Source organism: Microcebus murinus, chromosome 20, assembly GCF_040939455.1.
Source record: "Microcebus murinus isolate Inina chromosome 20, M.murinus_Inina_mat1.0, whole genome shotgun sequence".
NCBI classification, from domain to species: domain Eukaryota; kingdom Metazoa; phylum Chordata; class Mammalia; order Primates; family Cheirogaleidae; genus Microcebus; species Microcebus murinus.
In genome coordinates this window covers 36,706,339-36,726,078 of record NC_134123.1, presented here as the reverse complement: position 1 = coordinate 36,726,078, position 19,740 = coordinate 36,706,339, and the positions used below count along the sequence as shown (strand labels likewise).

Sequence of the window (19,740 nt, the reverse complement as noted above, 5' to 3'; positions counted from 1 at the left end):
GGGGCTACGCTGAGCATGCGCAGAGCGCGCTCCCAGCGGTCTTAGGTAAACTTCCGGTAAAAAGCGCCGGAAGTGGCGCCTTCGTGGCCCGGGAGCGACGCTTTTTAGCAATGGCGCCTCCGGGCGGGATTCCACCTGCTCACCTGGGTGCCCCGTCCTCGTTCTCCGCACCTGCGGTCGCGGGCTTCCGGGAGAAGGGCAGAGAGGACGCCGTCGTTATTTTCAGTGACATTTTCCCGCTGAGGGGCCTGCAGGAGGCCGCCAGCCTCTACCTTTATGAATTCCCGTATTTCTAACACGTAATTTTCCCAGCGTCGCTTGCGCATTGAGACTTCCTCCGTGATTTGTTTTGATTTTTTTTTTGAGACAGAGTCTGGCTCGTTTTTTTTTTTCCTATATATCTTTAATTGGCCAATTAATTTCTTTCTATTTCTAGTAGAGACGGAATCTCGCTCTTGCTCAGGCTGGCCTCCAACTCCTGACCTCGATAGCGATCCTCCTACTTCGGCCTCCCTCCCGAGTAGTAGCTGGGACTCCAGGCATGCGCCTCCACGCCCGGCTCGTTTTTTTCTATATATATTAGTTGGCCAATTAATTTCTTTCTATTTATAGCAGAGACGGGGCCTCGCTCTTGCTCAGGCTGGTCTCGAAGTCCTGGCCTCGATAGCGATCCTCCCGCCTCGGCCTCCCTCCCGAGTAGCTGGGACGACAGGCACGCGCCACCACGCCCGGCTTAGTTTTTCTATGTATTTTTAGTTGCCCAATTAATTTCTGTTTTTTTAGTAGAGACGGGGTCTCGCTCTTATTCAGGCTGGTTTTGAACTCCTGGCCTCAAGCGATCCTCCTGCCTCAGCCTCCCTCCCGAGTAGCAGGAACGACAGGCATGTGCCACCACACCCGGCTCATTTTTTCTATATCTTTTTAGTTGGCCAATTAATTTCTTTCTATTTATAGTAGAGACGGGGTCTCGCTCTTGCTCAGGCTGGTCTCGAACTCCTGACCTCGATAGCGATCCTCCTACCTCGGCCTCCCTCCCGAGTAGCTGGGACTACAGGCGTGAGCCTCCACGCCCGGCTCATTTTTTCTATATATATTTTTAGTTGTCCAGCTCATTTCTTTCTTATTTTTTTAGTAGACTCAGAATCTCGCTCTTGCTCAGGCTGGCCTCTAACTCCTGGCCTCAAGCAGTCCTCCCGCCTCGTCCTCCCAAGTAGCTGGGACTACAGGCGTGAGCCACCACGCCCGGCTCATTTTTTTTCTATATATATTTTTAGTTGTCTAATTCATTTCTTTCTATTTTTTTTAGTAGAGACTGGGTCTCGCTCTTGCTCAGGCCGGCCTCAAACTCCTTACCTCGAGCGAGCCTCCTGCCTCGGCCTCCCAGAGTAAAAGCCCTGTCTTTTAAAAAAAAAAAAGAGGTGGGAGGGGAAGCATGTGCAATATAGGTAACCTTGGCCGGGCGCGGTGGCTCACGCCTGTCATCCCAGCACTCTGGGAGGCCGAGGCGGGAGGATTGCTCGAGGTCAGGAGTTCAAGACCAGCCTGAGCGAGAGCGAGACCTCGTCTCTAGTATAAATAGAAAGGAATGAGCTGGACAACTAAAAATATATATATGAAAATATGAACCGGGCATGGAGGCGCATGCCTGTAGTCCCAGCCACTCGGGAGGGAGGCTGAGGCAGGAGGATCGCTCGAGCCCAGGAGCTTGAGGCTGCTGTGAGCGAGGCTGACGCCACGGCGCTCACTCTAGCCTGGGCAACAAAGCGGGACTCTGTCTCAAAAAAAAGAAGAAAGAAAGAAAGAAATGAGCTGGACAACTAAAAATATACATACAAAAAAAACGAGCCGGGCGTGGTGGCGCACGCCTGTAGTCCCAGCTACTCGGGAGGGAGGCCGAGGCGGGAGGATCGCTTGAGGTCAGGAAGTCGAGGCCAGCCTGAGCAAGAGCGAGACCCCGTCTCTACTAAAAAAAAAAAAAAAAAATAGAAAGAAACGAGCTGGATGACTAAAAAAATATAGAAAAAACGAGCCGGGCGTGGTGGCGCATGCCTGTAGTCCCAGCTACTCGGGAGGGAGGCTAAGGCGGGAGGATCGCTTGAGCCCAAGAGTTTGAGGCTGCAGTGAGCGAGAGTGAGAGAGACTCTGTCTGAAAAACAACAACAGCAAAAAAAAAACATTTGTACCCCATCAAATGTCAAAATAAAAGAAAAAACAATAATAATAATAAAAAAAAGAAGTGGCCGGGGGCAGAGGCTCACGCCTGTAATCCTAGCACTCTGGGAGGCTGAGGCGGGAGGATCGCTCGAGGTCAGGAGTTCGAAACCAGCCTGAGCAAGAGCGAGACCCCGTCTCTACTATAACAAAAATAGAAAGAAATTAATTGGCCAACTAATATATAGAGAAATAATTAGCCGGGCGTGGTGGCGCATGCCTGTCGTCCCAGCTACCCGGGAGGGAGGCCGAGGCAGGAGGCTCGCTGGAGGCCAGGAGTTGGAGGCCGCTGTGAGCGAGGCTGACGCCACGGCACTCACTCCAGCCCGGGCGACAAAGCGAGACTCTGTCTCAAAAATAAAAAATAAAAAAAAATAGAAGTAACAGAGTTCATAAACCAATTTCCAAAAATATAAAAAATACAAATCTTACCATTGGCTGTCCTGGATAAAAAGGAAAAAAAAATAAAAAAAATAAAAATACAAATCTAAGCTTCTGTGCAAGAGATTCCAAAAAAGTTCCTGTGAAATGATAATCTGTATTTTTAAAAAAGGGAAAAAAAAGTAAAATTAGAAAATGTTAAAGTTAAAAAAGAAAAAAAAACTAAAAATAAAGACAGGTTGGGCTCCAGGTAGAGGCCAGACAGTGAGGTGCAATTCTGACTTCGACCAGCAGGGGGGAGCAGAGCTGCAAATTTGGGCTGAGTCCACAGCTCAGGTGGGCTGGCAGGTGACTGGGCCCAGGCAGGTGTCACCAACTGGGGTGTCACCCTGGGGGTGGGGACCGCCCAGCGCCCCTCAACCTGGGGAGGGAGTTTGAGGCTGAAGAAAGAATGGAGGCCGGAAGAGCTGGGGACATTCAAGCCTGCCCTTGGTGGCCAGCAAGCAGGGGGAGGCTCAGGGGGGAGGCTGGGAAAGAGGCTTGTTGGAAAAGGAGGCTCTGGGCTCACGCCTGTCATCCCAGCACTCTGGGAGGCCGAGGAGGGAGGCTCGCTGGCGGAGGCCGGGAGTTGGAAACCAGCCTGAGCAAGAGCGAGACCCCGTCTCTACTATAAATAGAAAGAAATTAATTGGACAGCTAAAAATATATAGAAAAAACGAGCCGGGCGTGGGGGCGCACGCCTGGAGTCCCAGCTACTCGGGAGGGAGGCCGAGGCGGGAGGCTCGCTGGAGGCCAGGAGTTGGAGGCTGCTGTGAGCGAGGCTGACGCCACGGCGCTCACTCCGGCCCGGGCGACAGAGCGAGACTCTTGTGTCAAAAGAAAAAATCGAAAAGTCCCCCGCCGGCCCGGGCCGGGGTCCCGCCGGGAAGTGGCCCAGTGGAGGCCGGCCTCCGCCCTCCGTCCGGCCGGTTGATTGGGTGGATGTCGCTGCGGCCGCCAAGCCCGGGTCGGTCACGGCCGGGCGGCCTCGGCCCCGCGGGGACGGACATTCGTCACAGAGTCGCTTCTGTTGGACTTTGAAGGACGGGGGCGGGGAGAGGAGGGAGGAGGGAGGAAGGGAAGGAGGAGGAGGGAGGAAGAGGAAGGAGGATGAGGGAAGAGGAGGAGGGAGGAGGAGGTGGGAGGAGGGAAGACGAGGAGGAAGGAGGAAGGGAAGGAGGAGGAGGGAGGAGGAGGAGGGAGGAAGAGGAGGAGGGAGGAGGGAGGAAGAGGAGGAGGGAGGAAGAGGAGGAGGGAGGAGGGAGGAAGAGGAGGAGGGAGGAAGAGGAGGAGGGAGGAGGAGGGAGGAGGAAGGAGGAAGGGAAGGAGGAAGAGGAAGGAGGAGGGAGGATGAGGGAAGAAGAGGAGGGAGGAGGAGGGAAGAAGAGGTGGGATGAGGAGGGAAAAGGAGGAGGGAGGTGGAGGAGGGAGGAGGAGGAGGAGGAAGGGGAGGAGGAGGGAGGAAGAGGAGGAGGGAGGATGAGGAGGAGGAAGGAGGAAGGGAAGGAGGGGGAGGGAGGGGAGGAGGGAGGAAGAGGAGGAAAGGGAAGAAGAGGAGGAGGGAGGAAGCGAGGAGGAGTGAGGGGGAGGAGAGGGAGGATGACGAGGGAGGACGAGGAGGGAGGATGACGAGGGAGGAGGGAGGACAATGAGGGAGGAGGAGGGAGGAGGAGGAGGAGGACGGAGGTTGAGGGACGAGGAGGGAGGAGGAGGAGGAGGGAGGAGGAAGGGAAGGAGGAGGAAGGAGGGGAGGAGGGAGGAAGAGGAGGGAGGAGGGGGGAGGGAGGATGAGGGAAGAGGAGGAGGGAGGAGGAAGGAGGAAGGGGAGGAGGAGGGAGGAAGAGGAGGAGGGAGGATGAGGGAAGAGGAGGAGGGAGGAGGAGGAGGAGGAAGGAGGAAGGGAAGGAGGGGGAGGGAGGGGAGGAGGGAGGAAGAGGAGGAGGGAGGAGAGAGGAGGAAAGGGAAGAAGAGGAGGAGGGAGGAGAGAGGAGGAGTGAGGGGGGAGGAGGGGGAGGATGACGAGGGAGGAGGGAGGAGGAGGAGGGATGAGGGAGGATCAGGAGGGAGGAGGAGGATGGAGGACGAGGAGGGAGGACGAGGAGGGAGGATGACGAGGGAGGAGGGAGGACGAGGAGGGAGGAGGAGGAGGACGGAGGTTGAGGGACGAGGAGGGAGGAGGAGGGAGGACAATGAGGGATGAAGAGGGACAAGGAGGGAGGAGGAGGGAGAGGGAGGCAGCATGCGCAGCCTCCATCCTCCTCCCCATCCCTCCCGACTCTCCCCTCCTCCCCCCACCCCCGGCCGGGTGCCGCTGTGCTCCCGCCGACCCCAGCTGCCCCGCGCCATCCAAGAGCTTTGCAGGCCGCGTCGCGCACGCCTGTCGTCCCAGCACTCTGGGAGGCCGAGGCGGGAGGCTCGCTCGAGGTCAGGAGGTCGAGGCCAGCCTGAGCAAGAGCGAGGCCCCGTCTCTACTAAAAATAGAAAGAAATTAATTGGCCAACTACAAATATACAGAAAAAAACGAGCCGGGCGTGGAGGCGCACGCCTGTCGTCCCAGCTACTCGGGAGGGAGGCCGAGGCGGGAGGCTCGCTGGAGGCCAGGAGTCGGAGGCCGCTGTGAGCGAGGCTGACGCCACGGCGCTCGCTCTAGCCCGGGCGACAGAGCGAGACTCTGTCCCAAACAAGAAAAAAAAAAAAAGAGCCTTATGAGGAGAGCTCGTGCTACATGCAAAAGCCTCCCTCAAAAGGGTGATTTTGGTCACTGAAAAAAAATTGATATACAGAATTAAACTCATTTTTTAAAAAAAAATTATGAAAGTACCACGGTTTTTGCTAAAAAAAAGAAAAAAAATGCAAACGGTACAGGGGGGACAAGTGACAACTTTCAGCCTCTGTCCCTCCTCCTCTGCCTCCTCGAGGAGCCCGGAGAAAACCACTCTGCAAATGCTTCCTTTCGTTTTTTTCTTGTTTTTTATATTATTATTATTATTATTAATTTATCTATTTCACCATATTATAGGGGTGCATATGTTAAGGTGACGCATATATCGCCCTTGCCCTCCCCCCGTCCCCTCTGCAAACGCTTGTGCATCACCTTCCCCCCTATCCTTTCCCTTCCTGCTTTATTTTCCGCTCCGGCGAACTCCTATTCATGCCTCAAAGCCCAGCCAAAAAAACCCAAACCTCCGGGAATCAGCATTAATCGATCGTGGCCTTTCCCCCCCGGGGTTCAGGGGTTCCGTGGGTAGCAACTGTGAGCTGGTTTGCCTTGGGGACCGCCGGGGGGACCAGAGAGACACGGCGTACGACAGACACGGGCGTAGTGGCCTCCAATAACTCCTTGACCCAGAGGGGGCAGCTCGCAGGGCGAGCAAAGCACGGAGAACGCGGTGATTCGCTGTGTTTCCCCGAGGTTGGGCTTTTTGGGTTGGGTTTTGAGGCATGAGTAGGAGTTCGCCGGAAGGAAGAAAAGGCAGGATCAACGACTCTCGTGACCGTGGGAGGATGAGGAAGAGATCGAGGAGGCCGGAGACTCTTTCCTCACGACGGGGACAGGCAGGGGCGGAGTCCGGAGCGATGGGGGGGACCTCCCAGCCTCCCAGCCTCCCAACCTCCCAGCCTCCTAACCTTGCAGCCTCCCAACCTCCCAGCCTCCCAGCCTCCCAACCTCCCAGCCTCCCAGCCTCCCAGCCTCCCAACCTCCCAACCTCCCAGCCTCCCAGCCTCCCAGCCTCCCAACCTCCCAACCTCCCAGCCTCCAAACCTCCCAGCCTCCCAACCTCCCAGCCTCCCAGCCTCCAACCTCTCAACCTCCCAGCCTCCCAGCCTCCCAGCCCTTCAACCTCCCAACCTCCCAGCCTCCCAGCCTCGAAAAAAATAAATTATCCGTCAAGTGGAGCAATAATTAAACGCCACAATAATTGGAGCCAGGGACCCCCCCCGAAAAAAAATTAAAAATCGTGAAGGCCAAGGAAGAAAAGTAGCTGCAACCTTTAGTCGTGTCACCTGCCTTTTTTCAATTCTCGGCGAACTCCTATTCATGCCTCAAAGCCCGGCCCAAAAAGCCCAACCTCCGGAAAAAAAAGAGGGAATCATCGCATTTTCGGGGCTGGGGTCGGACTGCGAGCTGCTTCTGGGTTAAGTAGGTATTTGAGGCCACTAAACCCAAGTCTGTCCCCATCGGCCGACAGGACTAGGACAGACCGGAGTCGCTTTTCCCATCTCGGGGACCTCGGAAGGAGGCCGGGTGTCGATAGGACATTTTTCGGATGAAAATAAAAAAAATAAAAAAACGAGTGTGGCCAACACGGAGGCCGGGCCTCAACCGTCTCCAACTTCTCGGAAATTGAAATCTCGACTCGGTGGGACGCTGGGGGGACGGGAGTGGCTGGAGCTTCCTCAGGTGACATTTGAAGACACTCGCTGGCCTCAACCGTGACCTCCCTCATAAAGAGAGCTGCTCCAAGGCGGGCGCAGAGGCTCACGGGGGTCGTCGTAGCACTCTGGGAGGCCGAGGAGGGAGGATCGCTGGAGGCCAGGAGTTGGAGGCCAGCCTGAGCGAGAGCGAGACCCCGTCTCTACTAAAAAATAAAATAGAAATTAATTGGACAAATAAAAATATAGAGAAAAAACGAGCCGGGCGTGGAGGCGCATGCCTGTAGTCCCAGCTACTCCGGGAGGGAGGCCGAGGCAGGAGGCTCGCTTGAGGCCAGGAGTTGGAGGCCAGCCTGAGCAAGAGCGAGACCCGCCTCTGCTATAAAGAAATTAATTGGCCAATTAAAGATATATAGGAAAAAAAACCGAGCCGGGCGTGGAGGCGCATGCCTGTCGTCCCAGCCTCTACTCGGGACGGGAGGCCGAGGCGGGAGGCTCATCGCTGGAACCCCAAAACTCGGAGGCTGCTGTGAGCGAGGCCGACGCCCCGGCACTCGCTCTAGCCCTGGCGACGGAGCCAGACTCTGTCCCCAAAATAAAACAACAATAATAACAACTCATGAGTCACAGGGTGACGGGGAGGGACAGGGCGCGGCGACTGAGGCCAGGATTTATTAAATTTTCTATTTTTTAATTTTTAATTTTAATTTCGTTTCATTTCCCCGCCCGGCGGCCTCATTCATCTGGGCGGCGGGTGACGCCCGGCCTCGCCTGTCCCCTCCTCGGGGACAGACATCCGCGTCCCCGTTGTCCCCGGCCTCGACACACGAGACAGATGCTTATCGAGTTCCTCGGAAATATCGTCACCGGGCGGCCACCGAGCCGGTGACGACGGCCACGGGCGGAGTTTATGAGGCCGGGGGACATTCAAGGTCATTGTCACCTCGGGGTCATTGACATCCCCCCACCCCGTGACCCCAGATCTCAGAATTTGAGCCTCCCCCCCTTTCCGACCTCCCCCCTTGTCCCCAGCCTGGAGGTAACACTGTTTTTGGCCGGGGTTCCAAGATCCGGACGCTGTAGGAGGCCGAAGTGACAGCTGTCAGCCTCCCTGCCTCCTTCTTGGCCTCCAGGAGGAGGCTGGGAAAAAAACCAGCCCGCCGGTGATCGCGTGTCACCTCCGCTATATGCTTATTTTCGCTTCCGTCGGCGAACTCCTACGCGCGCCTCAAAGCCCAGCCCGAAAAGCCCGGGCTGCGGAAAGCGGAGTGGACTGGACCGTTGCCCTTTCTGTTCCGGCCTCCTCCGATCCCTTCCGGCCTCTGTCAACGGCTCCCTTGGGAGTCTCTGGGTTTCCGTTGGGGTTTGGCCGGTGGAGGCCCAAGAAGGAGGCCGGAGACAGAGACGGGGAGAGAGACGTATTGAAGCCGCTGACTCCCTCAAGACCTTCCCCATGGAGCCTCCTCTTTTTCTGGGGTTCTGGAGGCTGCAGCCTCCCTTCCCGTCGCCCCTCCAAGCTTTCGGGGGGTTTTGCCAACCGGCCTCCCCTTGCCCTCCCTGGCTATGGCATGTGGCTCGAGCCTGTGGTCCCAGCACTCTGGGAGGCCGAGGCGGGAGGATCGCTCGAGGTCGGGAGTTGGAGGCCGGCCCGAGCTCTTGCTCTGGGCTTTTTGGGCTGGGCTTTGAGGCACGAATAGGAGTTCGCCGAGGAAAGAAAACGCAGGAAGGTAAAAAATATAGTGGAGGCAATCGACACGCATGGGCGGAGCCGTTTTCTCCGGGCTGCTCCAGGAGGCCGAGGAGGAGGCAGGGAGGCTGAAAGTTGTCACTTCGTCCTCCTCTAGGGAACTGGCCTCGTCTCTACTAAAAAAAAAAAAAAAAAATACGAAGAAATGAGCTGGACGACTAAAAATATACAGAAAAAAAATGAGCCGGGCGTGGTGGCGCATGCCTGTAGGCCCAGCTACTCGGGGAAGGGAGGCTGAGGCAGGAGGCTCATTCCATGGAGGCCAGGAGTTGGAGGCCAGCCTGAGCAAGAGCGAGACCCCGTCTCTACTAAAAAAAAATAGAAAGGAATTAATTGAATAAAAAATATATATAAAAAAAAAACGAGCCGGGCGTGGTGGCGCACGCCTGTCGTCCCAGCTACTCGGGAGGGAGGCCGAGGCAGGAGGCTCGCTGGAGGCCAGGAGTCGGAGGCTGCTGTGAGCGAGGCTGACGCCACGGCGCTCACTCCAGCCCGGGCGACAGAGCCAGACTCTGTCCCCGAAAAACAAAATTGGGGACAGGTCCTCAAAAGGGAGGCTGAGGAGGCCACCAGCACCTCCCCACCGGGCCTCTACTCCTTTTTTCTGTCACTTGTCGCCTCCCAGCCTCAGGACTGCGTGGTCCCCAGCGTGTCACTTCCTGTCCCCTCCATGCCGGGCTCTGATTATTCCGGAACTTTGGGGGACGCAGCCGGCCGGTGGGTGACAGGAAAACAAACGGCCTCCACGAGGCCGAGATAATTTGGAGTCCGTTTTCGATTGTCCTCGTGTCTCCCGGGGAGGCCGCGGTGGCAGGGGCAGGTGACATGTGTGTTCTCTCTGACCAACGACTCTGAGACTTCCGGCTGCGACACGCTAGTCACACGCAGCCCCTGTCCCCTGCTCCCTCCCGCGTGTGGAGGCTGCTGGCCTCTACAGAATCAGCAAGCCTCCAGAGAGGCTTCTAAAGTCCCAGTCTCGCCGCTTGGGGACTTCACGTGCTGGGGGACAGGCCAGCTTCCGTCTCCCTTGTTTCGTAACCTCAGCCTCGCTCACAGCAGCCTCCAACTCCTGGCCTCCAGCGAGCCTCCTGCCTCAGCCTCCCTCCCGAGTAGCTGGGACTCCAGGCATGCGCCTCCACGCCCGGCTCATATTTTCTAAATATTTTTAGTTGTCCTGCTCATTTCTTTCTATTTTTTCGAGTACTCTTGCTGAGGCTGGCCTCCAACTCCTGACCTCGAGCGATCCTCCTGCCTCAGCCTCCCTTCCCTGAGTAGCTGGGACTCCAGGCATGAGCCTCCACGCCCGGCTCATTTTTTTTTTTCTATATATTATTTTTTTAGTTGTCAAACTAATTTATTTCTATTTTTTCGAGTACTCCTGCTCAGGCTGGCCTCGAACTCCTGGCCTCCAGTGATCCTCCTGCCTCAGCCTCCCTTCCCCGAGTAGCTGGGACTCCAGGCATGCGCCACCACGCCCGGCTCATTTTTTCTCTATATATTTTAATTGTCCAGATCATTTCTTTCTATTTTTAGTAGAGACGGGGTCTCGCTCTTGCTCTTTCTGGCCTCGACCTCCTGGCCTCCAGCGATCCTCCTGCCTCGGCCTCCCAAGTTGCTGGGACTACATTTTTTTCTCTCTCTATATATATATTAGTTGGCCAATTAATTTCTTTCTGTTTATAGTAGAGACGGGGTCTCGCTCTTGCTCTTTCTGGCCTCCACCTCCTGGCCTCCAGCGAGCCTCCCGCCCCGGCCTCCCAGAGTGCTGGGATGACAGGCGTGAGCCACCGCGCCCGGCTAACTTTTTCTTTTCTTTTTTTAATTCTTTCTTTCTTTCTTTTTTTTTTTTTTCTATTTTCAGTTGGCCAATTAATTTTTTTTTTTTTTTTTTAGTAGAGACGGGGTCTCGCTCTTGCTCTTTCTGGCCTCCACCTCCTGGCCTCCAGCGAGCCTCCTGCCCCGGCCTCCCAGAGCGCCGGGATGACAGGCGTGAGCCTCCGGGCGCCCTGCACGGGGGTGTCTTGCTAGGCAAGTGACCTGCTCTGCAGCTGGGCACGTGTCTGTCCCCTCCTGTCCCCTCCTGTCCCCTCCTGTCCCCGCCCCGCTGCTGCCGCCTCCGGGGCGGGGTCCCCTCCTCCCAGCCTCCCAGCCTCCGAGCTCGCCCATATAAAGCGACAGTCCCCGCCCAGCCAGACCCGCAGACACCGCCGCTCAACAACATCCCCGGACCCCGTAGGAAACAGGTAACCCCAACCAACCCCGGGGTCAGGGCTTGGTCACCCCCTTTGTCCAAGCTCACCTGTGACCCTGTCCCCAAAACCCTGCCTGGATGTCCCCGGGCTGGAGGTTTGCAGGTCCGCGTCCCCCTCTCCCCCCCAGGGCAGAATCTCAGGCGTCCGGGGTCGCGAGTTCGAATCCCGCAGAGAATGTCCGCGTTGCAATTCGGGTTTTTTTGGGTTTTTTTTTTTTGTTTTTTTTTTAGCAAAAGCACAGGAGGGTGGGTGGTGGGTTTGGGTGCATAATATGCAGACTCTTAGCGTTTTTTTTTTTTTAATGTCTTACTATAGTTTTTTTATGTGTGTTATTTATTTTTTTAAAATTAGATTTATTTTATTTTCCATCTGTAAGACTGTAGCATGAGAAACATAATTTCTGTGTTGCAATATTTTTTTTTTTTAGGAGGGTGGGTGGTGGGTTTGGGTGCATAATATGCAGACTCTTAGCGTTTGTTTTTTTTTTAATGTCTTATTATAATTTTTTATGTGTGTTATTTTTTTTAATTACATTTATTTTATTTTCCATCTGTAAGACTGTAGCATGAAAAACAGAATTTTTGTGTTGCAATATTCGTTTTTTTTTTTTTTTTTTGCAAGAGCACAGGAGGGTGGGGGGGGTTGGGTGCATAATATGCAGACTCTTAGCGTTTTTTTTTTTTTAAATGTCTTACTATAATTTTTTATGCGTGTTATTATTTTTTTTTAAATTAGATTTATTTTACTTTCCATCTGTAAGACTGTAGCATGAGAAACAGAATTTCTGTGTTGCAATATTCGGGTTTGTTTTTTTTTTAAGCGGGCGCAGCAGGTTGGTGGGTTGAGGATAGATACTAGGCATTTATTTTTGTTTTTATTTATTTAGTTTTAGTTTTTATTTATTTTTTAGTTTTTTTCTGTGTTATTTTTAACTGTTTTATTTTATGATTATTTTAATTTATGATTATTTTTTGTTGTTATTTTTTTAAATTTTCTTTTAGTTTTTACACCCCCAAATCATGGCTTATTGAATTAATTATTTTAAGTGAGATTTAGTTTCAATCTCTAAAACCTGGCTGTTTTTTTTTTTTAATTTTTATTTCTTTTTTTAATTGTTTTAAATGTTTTATTTGCGTTATGTTTAATTATTTTTTAAATTAGATTTATTTTATTTTCAATCTGTAAAACCTGGCTGTTTTTTTAATTTTTATTATTTTTTTAAATGTATTTTTTATTTGTGTTATTTTTAATTATTTTAAATTAGATTCATTTTATTTTCAATCTCTAAAACCTGGCTGCTTTTTTAAATTTTTATTTCTTTTTTAATTGTTTTATTTGCGTTATATTTAATTATTGTTTAAATTAGATTTATTTTATTTTCAATCTGTAAAACCTGGCTGGTTTTTAAATTTTTATTATTTTTTTAAATGTATTTTTTATTTGTGTTATTTTTAATTATTTTAAATTAGATTCATTTTATTTTCAATCTATAAAACCTGTCTGTTTTTTTAAATTTTTATTTCTTTTTTAATTGTTTTAAATGTTTTATTTGAATTATTTTTCAATCTATAAAACCTTGCTGGTTTTTAAATTTTTTATTATTTTTTTAAATATATTTTTAATTTTTTATTTGTGTTATTTTTAATTCTTTTAAATTAGATTCATTTTATTTTCAATCTATAAAACCTGGCCTTTTTTTTTTTTCATTTTTATTATTTTTTACTTTTTTAAACTTTTTATTTGTGTCTTTTTTAACTATTTTAAATTAGATTTATTTTATTTTCAATCTATGAAACCTGGCTGGGTTTTTTAATTTTTATTATTTTTTAATTTTTTTTAAAACTTTTTATTTGCGTCATTTTTAATTATTTTAAGTTAGATTCGTTTTATTTTCAATCTGTAAAACCTGGCTATCTTTTTAAATGTTTATTTCTTTTTAAATTTTTTAAAAAATTTTTTATTTGCGTTGCTTTTTAATTATCTTAAATTAGATTTATTTTGGTTTTCGATGTATAAAACTTAGCATCAGATGTAGGATTTCCGCGTTCTAATTCGGATTTTTTCAGCCGGAGCTGGAGCTTGGTGGCTTGGGCTCAGAAAGTGAGCATTAGATGTAGAATTTTCTAAAAAAATAGAAAATAAATTAAAAAAAAAAATCAGTTGAGAAGTCTTCAAATTAAAAAAAAAAAAATAGAATTTCTGAGTTGCAATTCGGTTTTTTTTTGTTTTTTTTTTAGCCAGAGCAGCAGCTAGGTGGCTTGGGCTCACAAAGTGAGCATGAGACATAGAATTTTCTAAAAAAAATAAAAAATAAATAAATAAAAAAAATCAGTTGAGAAGTCTGCAGTCAAAAAAAATAATAAAAATAATAAAAATAAAATAAATAGAATTTCCGCGTTGCAATTCGAGTTTTTTAGCCAGAGCAGGTGCAGAAAGTGAGCATTAGGCATAGAATTTTCTAAATATAAAAATAAAATTAAAAAATCAGTTGAGAAGCTGCAGTCAAAAAAAAAAAAAAAAAACCAAAATTTCCTCTTTGCAATTCATTTTTTTTTTTTTTAAGCGACCCGGGCAGGTGGCCCAGGCTCCGGCTCGGACTCTTAGCATGACAAAGAGAGTCTCAGAGTTTGCAAAATGCCACTGGGGCTGGGGGATTTTGCATTGCTGCCTTGGAGATGTCACCTCAGACTTGCAAATGGCATTCGGGCTCGGGGACATTGCATTGCACCCTGCAGACAGAACCTCACGGTTTGCAAAATGCAACTCAGACTTGGGGACTTGCATTGACCTCAGAGTTTGCAAAATGCCACTCAGGCTTGGGGACTTTGCATTGCACCCTGCAAACAGGGAACCTCAGGGTTTGCAAAATGCCACTCAGACTTGGGGACTTGCATTGCACCCTGCAAACAGGGAACCTCAGGGTTTGCAAAATGCCACTCAGACTTGGGGACTTGCATTGCACCCTGCAAACAGGGAACCTCAGGGTTTGCAAAATGCCACTCAGGCTTGGGGACTTGCATTGACCTCAGAGTTTGCAAAATGCCACTCAGGCTTGGGGACTTGCATTGCACCCTGCAAACAGAACCTCACGGTTTGCAAAATGCCACTCAGGCTTGGAGACTTGCATTGCAGCCTGCAGACAGGGGACCTCAGAGTTTGCAAAATGCCACTCAGGCTTGGGGACATTGCATTGCACCCTGCAGACAGAACCTCAGGGTTTGCAAAATGCCACTCAGACGTGGGGACATTGCATTCCACCCTGCAGACAGGGGACCTCAGGGTTTGCAAAATGCCACTCGGACTTGGGGACATTGCATTGCACCCTGCAGACAGGGGACCTCAGGGTTTGCAAAATGCCACTCAGGCTTGGGGACTTGCATTGCAACCTGCAGACAGGGGACCTCAGAGTTTGCAAAATGCCACCCGGGCTTGGGGACATTGCATTGCACCCTGCAAACAGAACCTCGGGGTTTGCAAAATGCCACCCGGGCTTGGGGACATTGCATTGCACCCTGCAAACAGAACCTCGGGGTTTGCAAAATGCCACCCGGGCTTGGGGACATTGCATTGCACCCTGCAAACAGAACCTCAGAGTTTGCAAAATGCCACTCAGGCTTGGAGACTTGCATTGACCTCAGAGTTTGCAAAATGCCACTCAGGCTTGGGGACATTGCATTGCACCCTGCAGACATAACCTCAGAGTTTGCAAAATGCCACTCAGGCTTGGGGACATTGCATTGTACCCTGCAGACAGAACCTCAGGGTTTGCAAAATGTCACTCAGGCTTGGAGACTTGCATTGACCTCAGAGTTTGCAAAATGCCACTCAGGCTTGGGGACTTGCATTGCACCCTGAAGACAGAGGACCTCAGAGTTTGCAAAATGCCACCTGGGCTTGGGGACATTGCATTGCACCCTGCAAACACAACCTCAGGGTTTGCAAAATGCCACTCAGACTTGGGGACTTGCATTGCACCCTGCAAACAGAACCTCAGGGTTTGCAAAATGCCACCCGGGCTTGGGGACTTTGCATTGCACCCTGCAGACAGAACCTCACGGTTTGCAAAATGCTACTCAGGCTTGGGGACATTGCATTGCACCCTGCAGACAGGGGACCTCAGGGTTTGCAAAATGCCACCTGGACTTGGGGACTTGCATTGCACCCTGCAAACAGAACCTCGGGGTTTGCAAAATGCCACCCGGGCTTGGGGACTTTGCAATTGCAACTTGCAGACGGGTGCCACCAAGGTGCCACCACCGTAGCGTTGCAATTAAACGCTTTGCGTTGCAATTCGGGTGCAGTCGTTGGGGGTGGGGAGACTTTTGGGGGGACCCTCCCCTGCCACCCCAAGCTCTGGGGACCCTCAGAGCCCCGGGCAGGGGCTGGTGGCCAAGGGGTCACACCACCCTCTGCGGCCTTGTGGCACGCAGCCCTGGGTGCAAGGTGACAGGTGTGGGCGGAGAGATTGGGGACCCCCCTACACACCCCTCCGCACTGCCTGGTGTCCCCAAGTCCAGGACAGGCAGCGACAGGGGCGGGGTCAAAGGTGAAAGGTGCATGGGCCGGGCCTCACTTTCTGTCGCTGTGTGTCTCTCTCTCTCTCTCTGTCACCTAATCACTAGAGGGCAACCGAGGCCACCAGGATGTCCCGCCCCTGGCTGCTGGTGGCGGCCGCGGTGGCTTTGACCTTGACCCTCACCGGCGGGGTCCCCGGGGGCCGGGCGGCCGAGCAGAGGCACCAAGACCTGGACAACCTCTTGGTGGAGGCCCAGAGCCTCCTCCTCCTCGGGGACAGCCTCGACCGGCTACAAGGTGACCTCCAGAGGCTCGAAGGCCACCAGAGCGAGCCCTCGACCGGTGAGTGACAAGGGCGACCCCAGTCTGGGCTTTTCGGGCTGCCTGTCCCAGCTGGGAGGAACCTTGAGGCCGAAAGAGAGGCAGGGAGGCCCAGCCTTCACACCTCTTTTGAGAAGTTCACGGGGGAAAAACCCTCATCGGCCACCGGACTCCAGAGGCGGCTGGCCATTGTTCGATGGACGGTCTCGCTCTGTCGCCCGGGCTGCAGTGAGCGCCGGGGCGTCGGCCTCGCTCACAGCAGCCTCCCAGTCCTGGCCTCCAGCGAGCCTCCCGCCTCGGCCTCCCTCCCGAGTAGCTAGGATGACAGGCATGCGCCACCACGCCAGGCTCGTTTTATTTCTTTATGTTTAATTTCTTTGTTTTTTTTTTTTTTTTCTTTTAGTAGAGACGGGGTCTCCCTTTTGCTCAGGCTGGCCGCCAACTCCTGACCTCGAGCGATCCTCCTGCCTCGGCCTCCCTCCCGAGTAGCTGGGACTATAGGCACGCGCCACCACGCCCGGCTCATATTTTCTACATATTTTTACTTGGCAGATTAATTTCTTTGTATTTTTTTAGTAGAGACGGGGCCTCGCTTTTGCTCAGGCTGGCCTCCAACTCCTGACCTCGAGTGATCCTCCCTCCTCAGCCTCCTCCCAAGTAGCTGGGACTACAGGCATGCGCCTCCACGCCCGGCTTATTTCTTCTGTATATATTTTTAGTTGTCATTTCTTTCTATTTTTTAGCAGAGACGGGGCCTCGCTCTTGCTCAGGCTGGCCTCCAACTCCTGACCTGAAACGATCCTCCCGCCTCGGCCTCCTCCCGGGTAGCTGGGACGACAGGCATGCGCCTCCACGCCCGGCTCCTATTTTTTATATATTTTTACTTGGCAGATTAATTTCTTCCTATTTTTTTTAGTAGAGACGGGGTCTCACTCTTGCTCAGGCTGGCCTCCAACTCCTGACCTCAAGGGATCCTCCCGCCTCAGCCTCCCTCCTGGGTAGCTGGGACTACAGGCATGCGCCTCCACGCCCGGCTCATTTTTTTCTATATATTTTTAGTTGTCCGGCCCATTTCTTTCTATTTTTTTTTTTTTTTTTAGTAGAGACGGGGTCTCGCTCTTGCTCAGGCCGGCCTCGGCCTCCTGTCCTCACTGGCCTCCTTCTTTCCCTAGAATTCCAGGGCCTCCACCCCAACCGCCTCTCCAAGCGCCAGCATCCGGGAAAACGGGAGCCGGACTCGGAAGAGGGGGAAGTCGAGGAAGAGGAGGAGGAAGGGGGCGCAGGGGGGGACCCCCACAAACGCCAGCACCCCGGCCGGCGGGAGGACGAGGCCTCGTGGGCGGAGGCCGGAGGCCGGGACCGGAGGCAGCACCCTGGGAGACGCCTGGCAGATCCTGAGGCCCAAAGGAACCGGGAAGTGGAGGACGAGGAAGAGGAGGAGGAAGGACTGACACCCCAGAAACGTCAACATCCGGGCAAGAGGAGGCTGGGAGGCCCGTGTGGGCCTCTAGGAGGCTGCGGTGCGGCCAACCTCCTCCTGGGGCTTCTAGAAGATTCCAGCAGGGCCCGGGGGTCCGAGCAGAGGAAACGCCAGCACCCGGGGCGGAGGGCGGCCTCCGTTTGGAGGCCCCTGGTCGAGTGAACCTCGTTTCCCATAGGGTTCGGGGGTCTAAGAACGTTTGGAGGCCTGTGGGGTCCCCGATTTCCCTTGTCCCCTTAGGGCCCTGGGCAAAAAGCTGGCCCCTGCCTGTGTAGACACGTTCCCCAAGCGCCCCCGGCCCTGAACCCCTTCCTAATCTAGCCAGCCTCCAAGTTGGAAGGCCATTTCCCCTTGTGTGAAGGGAGAGAGGCCAGACAACAAAGTCCCTGTCCCCTGGCTATGACAGTCCCTCTGTGGCTTCTAAGGGACCCCCCCAACCTGGGAAGGGTGGCCCTGCGCAGATCGGCCACTCAGAGACAGAGTTACAGCGGGGTGGGATGTAAGCCGCGATGTCCGGATCCCGGCATCCACCGTGGCACCATGAGGCAGGGTTGTCAATAAACACCCGGGATCTGTCGTGATTGGTGGGGAATGCTTTTGTGGGAGGGCGGAGCGAGGACCCCAAGCCGTGTGTCCTGCCTGTGGCTTGTATGTGACAATCTAGGCCCCGCCCCCTTGTCAGTGATGTCATCCCTATGCTAATAAAACCTCGTTTCTGGATAACCGTGGAGCTCTGTGTTTGCAATTCCGTCACGGCGGGCCTGGGCCTCCCCTTCTGCATGAAGATGGATAATTTATTGTTGTTTTTGAGACAGAGGCTCGTTCAGCCCAGCTCACAAGCAGCCACAAATTCCTGGGCTCAAGCGAGCCTCCTGCCTCAGCCTCCCTCCCGAGGAGCTGGAACGACAGGCATGCGCCACCACGCCCAGCTCGTTTTTTTTTCTATATATTTTTAGTTGTCCAGCTCATTTATTTCTATTTTTTTAATAGTAGACACGGGGTCTTGCTCTTGCTCAGGCTGGCCTCGAACTCTTGGCCTCAAGCGATCCTCCTGCCTCAGCCTCCCTCCCGAGGAGCTGGGACTACAGGCATGCGCCACCACGCCCGGCTCATTTTTTCTATGTTTTTAGTTGGCCAACTAATTTCTATATTTTTTAGTAGAGACGGGGTCTGCCTCTTGCTCAGGCTGGCCTCGAACTCCTGACCTCCAGCGATCCTCCTGCCTCAGCCTCCCTCCCGAGTAGCTGGGACGACAGGCATGCGCCACCACGCCCGGCTCATTTTTTCTATATATTTTTAGTTCTCCAGCTCATTTCTTTCTATATTTTTTAGTAGAGACTGGGTCTCGCTCTTGCTCAGGCTGGCCTCCAACTCCTGACCTCGCATGATCCTCCCGCCTCGGCCTCCCTCCTGAGTAGCTGGGACTACAGGCATGCGCCACCACGCCCGGCTCATTTTTCTATATATTTTTAGTTTCCAATTAATTTCTTTCTATTTTTAGTAGAGACGGGGTCTCGCTCTTGCTCAGGCTGGCCTCGAACTCCTGACCTCGAGCGATCCTCCCTCCTGGGCCTCCCAGAGTGCTGGGATGACAGGCGTGAGCCTCCGCGCCCGGCCCCATAAAAATTTATATACAATTTTTTTTATATATAAATAGAAAAATTAAAAAAAAAAAAAAACAAGAAAAAGGAGACTCAAGCTTCTCTCCCCGGGGAGCTCATGGTTCGAGGGAGGCAGGAAGTGGGGGAGAGAGAGACTTGGGTTTTCCATGATCTGACTCCGAATCAAATGCCCCCGAGCCCTTCGACAGGGACTGAGCGTTGGACAGAGGACAAGCCAGCATCTTGTCATGTTCAGAAGAAGAAACAGAGGACAAGGGGGGGGGAAAGGGCATTTATTAAAACCTTAAAACCTGTACCCCCATAATATGCTGAAATAAAAAAAAATATAAATAAATAAATAAAAAATAATGTCTGTCTTATATTACAAAATAAATATTTATAAAAAAGTAAACTTTAGTGTTAGCTTATAAAAAGTGTTGGCTTATAAACTTCACTAAATAGTAAAAGTTTAGTGTTAGCTTATAAAGTTTACTAAAAAGTAAGCTTTAAGGCCGGGCGCGGAGGCTCACGCCTGTCGTCCCAGCACTCTGGGAGGCCCAGGCGGGAGGATCGCTCGAGGTCGGGAGTTGGAGGCCGGCCCGAGCAAGAGCGAGACCCCGTCTCTACTAGAAATAGAAAGAAATTAATTGGCCAACTAATATATATAGAAATAAACGAGCCGGGCGTGGTGGCGCGTCCCTGTAGTCCCAGCTACTCGGGAGGGAGGCCGAGGTGGGAGGCTCGCTGGAGGCCAGGAGTCAGAGGCTGCTGTGAGCGAGGCTGACGCCACGCGGCACTCACTGTACCCTGGGCAAAAAA

At 52.2% G+C, this 19,740-nt stretch overlaps 1 protein-coding gene across 1 annotated transcript; it reads left to right on the top strand.

Annotated features, from left to right (window-relative positions):
• The first annotated feature begins 10,944 nt into the window (after nucleotides 1–10,944).
• TRH (thyrotropin releasing hormone) lies at nucleotides 10,945–18,043 on the top strand. The gene is made up of 3 exons (XM_012748563.3): nucleotides 10,945–10,995; nucleotides 15,627–15,861; nucleotides 17,013–18,043. Exons 2-3 carry the CDS (start codon nucleotides 15,648–15,650, stop codon nucleotides 17,480–17,482), a joined length of 684 nt encoding a protein of 227 aa, XP_012604017.2. The 5' UTR covers nucleotides 10,945–10,995; nucleotides 15,627–15,647; the 3' UTR covers nucleotides 17,483–18,043.
• The last annotated feature ends 1,697 nt before the right edge of the window (nucleotides 18,044–19,740 follow it).

Bases quoted from the DNA above. Each gene is read 5' to 3' on its own strand.
- TRH (XM_012748563.3), top strand. From the start codon at position 15,648: ATGTCCCGCCCCTGGCTGCTGGTGGCGGCCGCGGTGGCTTTGACCTTG. The intron at 15,862-17,012 runs GTGAGTGACAAG...TTCTTTCCCTAG, and splicing joins CCAGAGCGAGCCCTCGACCG to AATTCCAGGGCCTCCACCCC.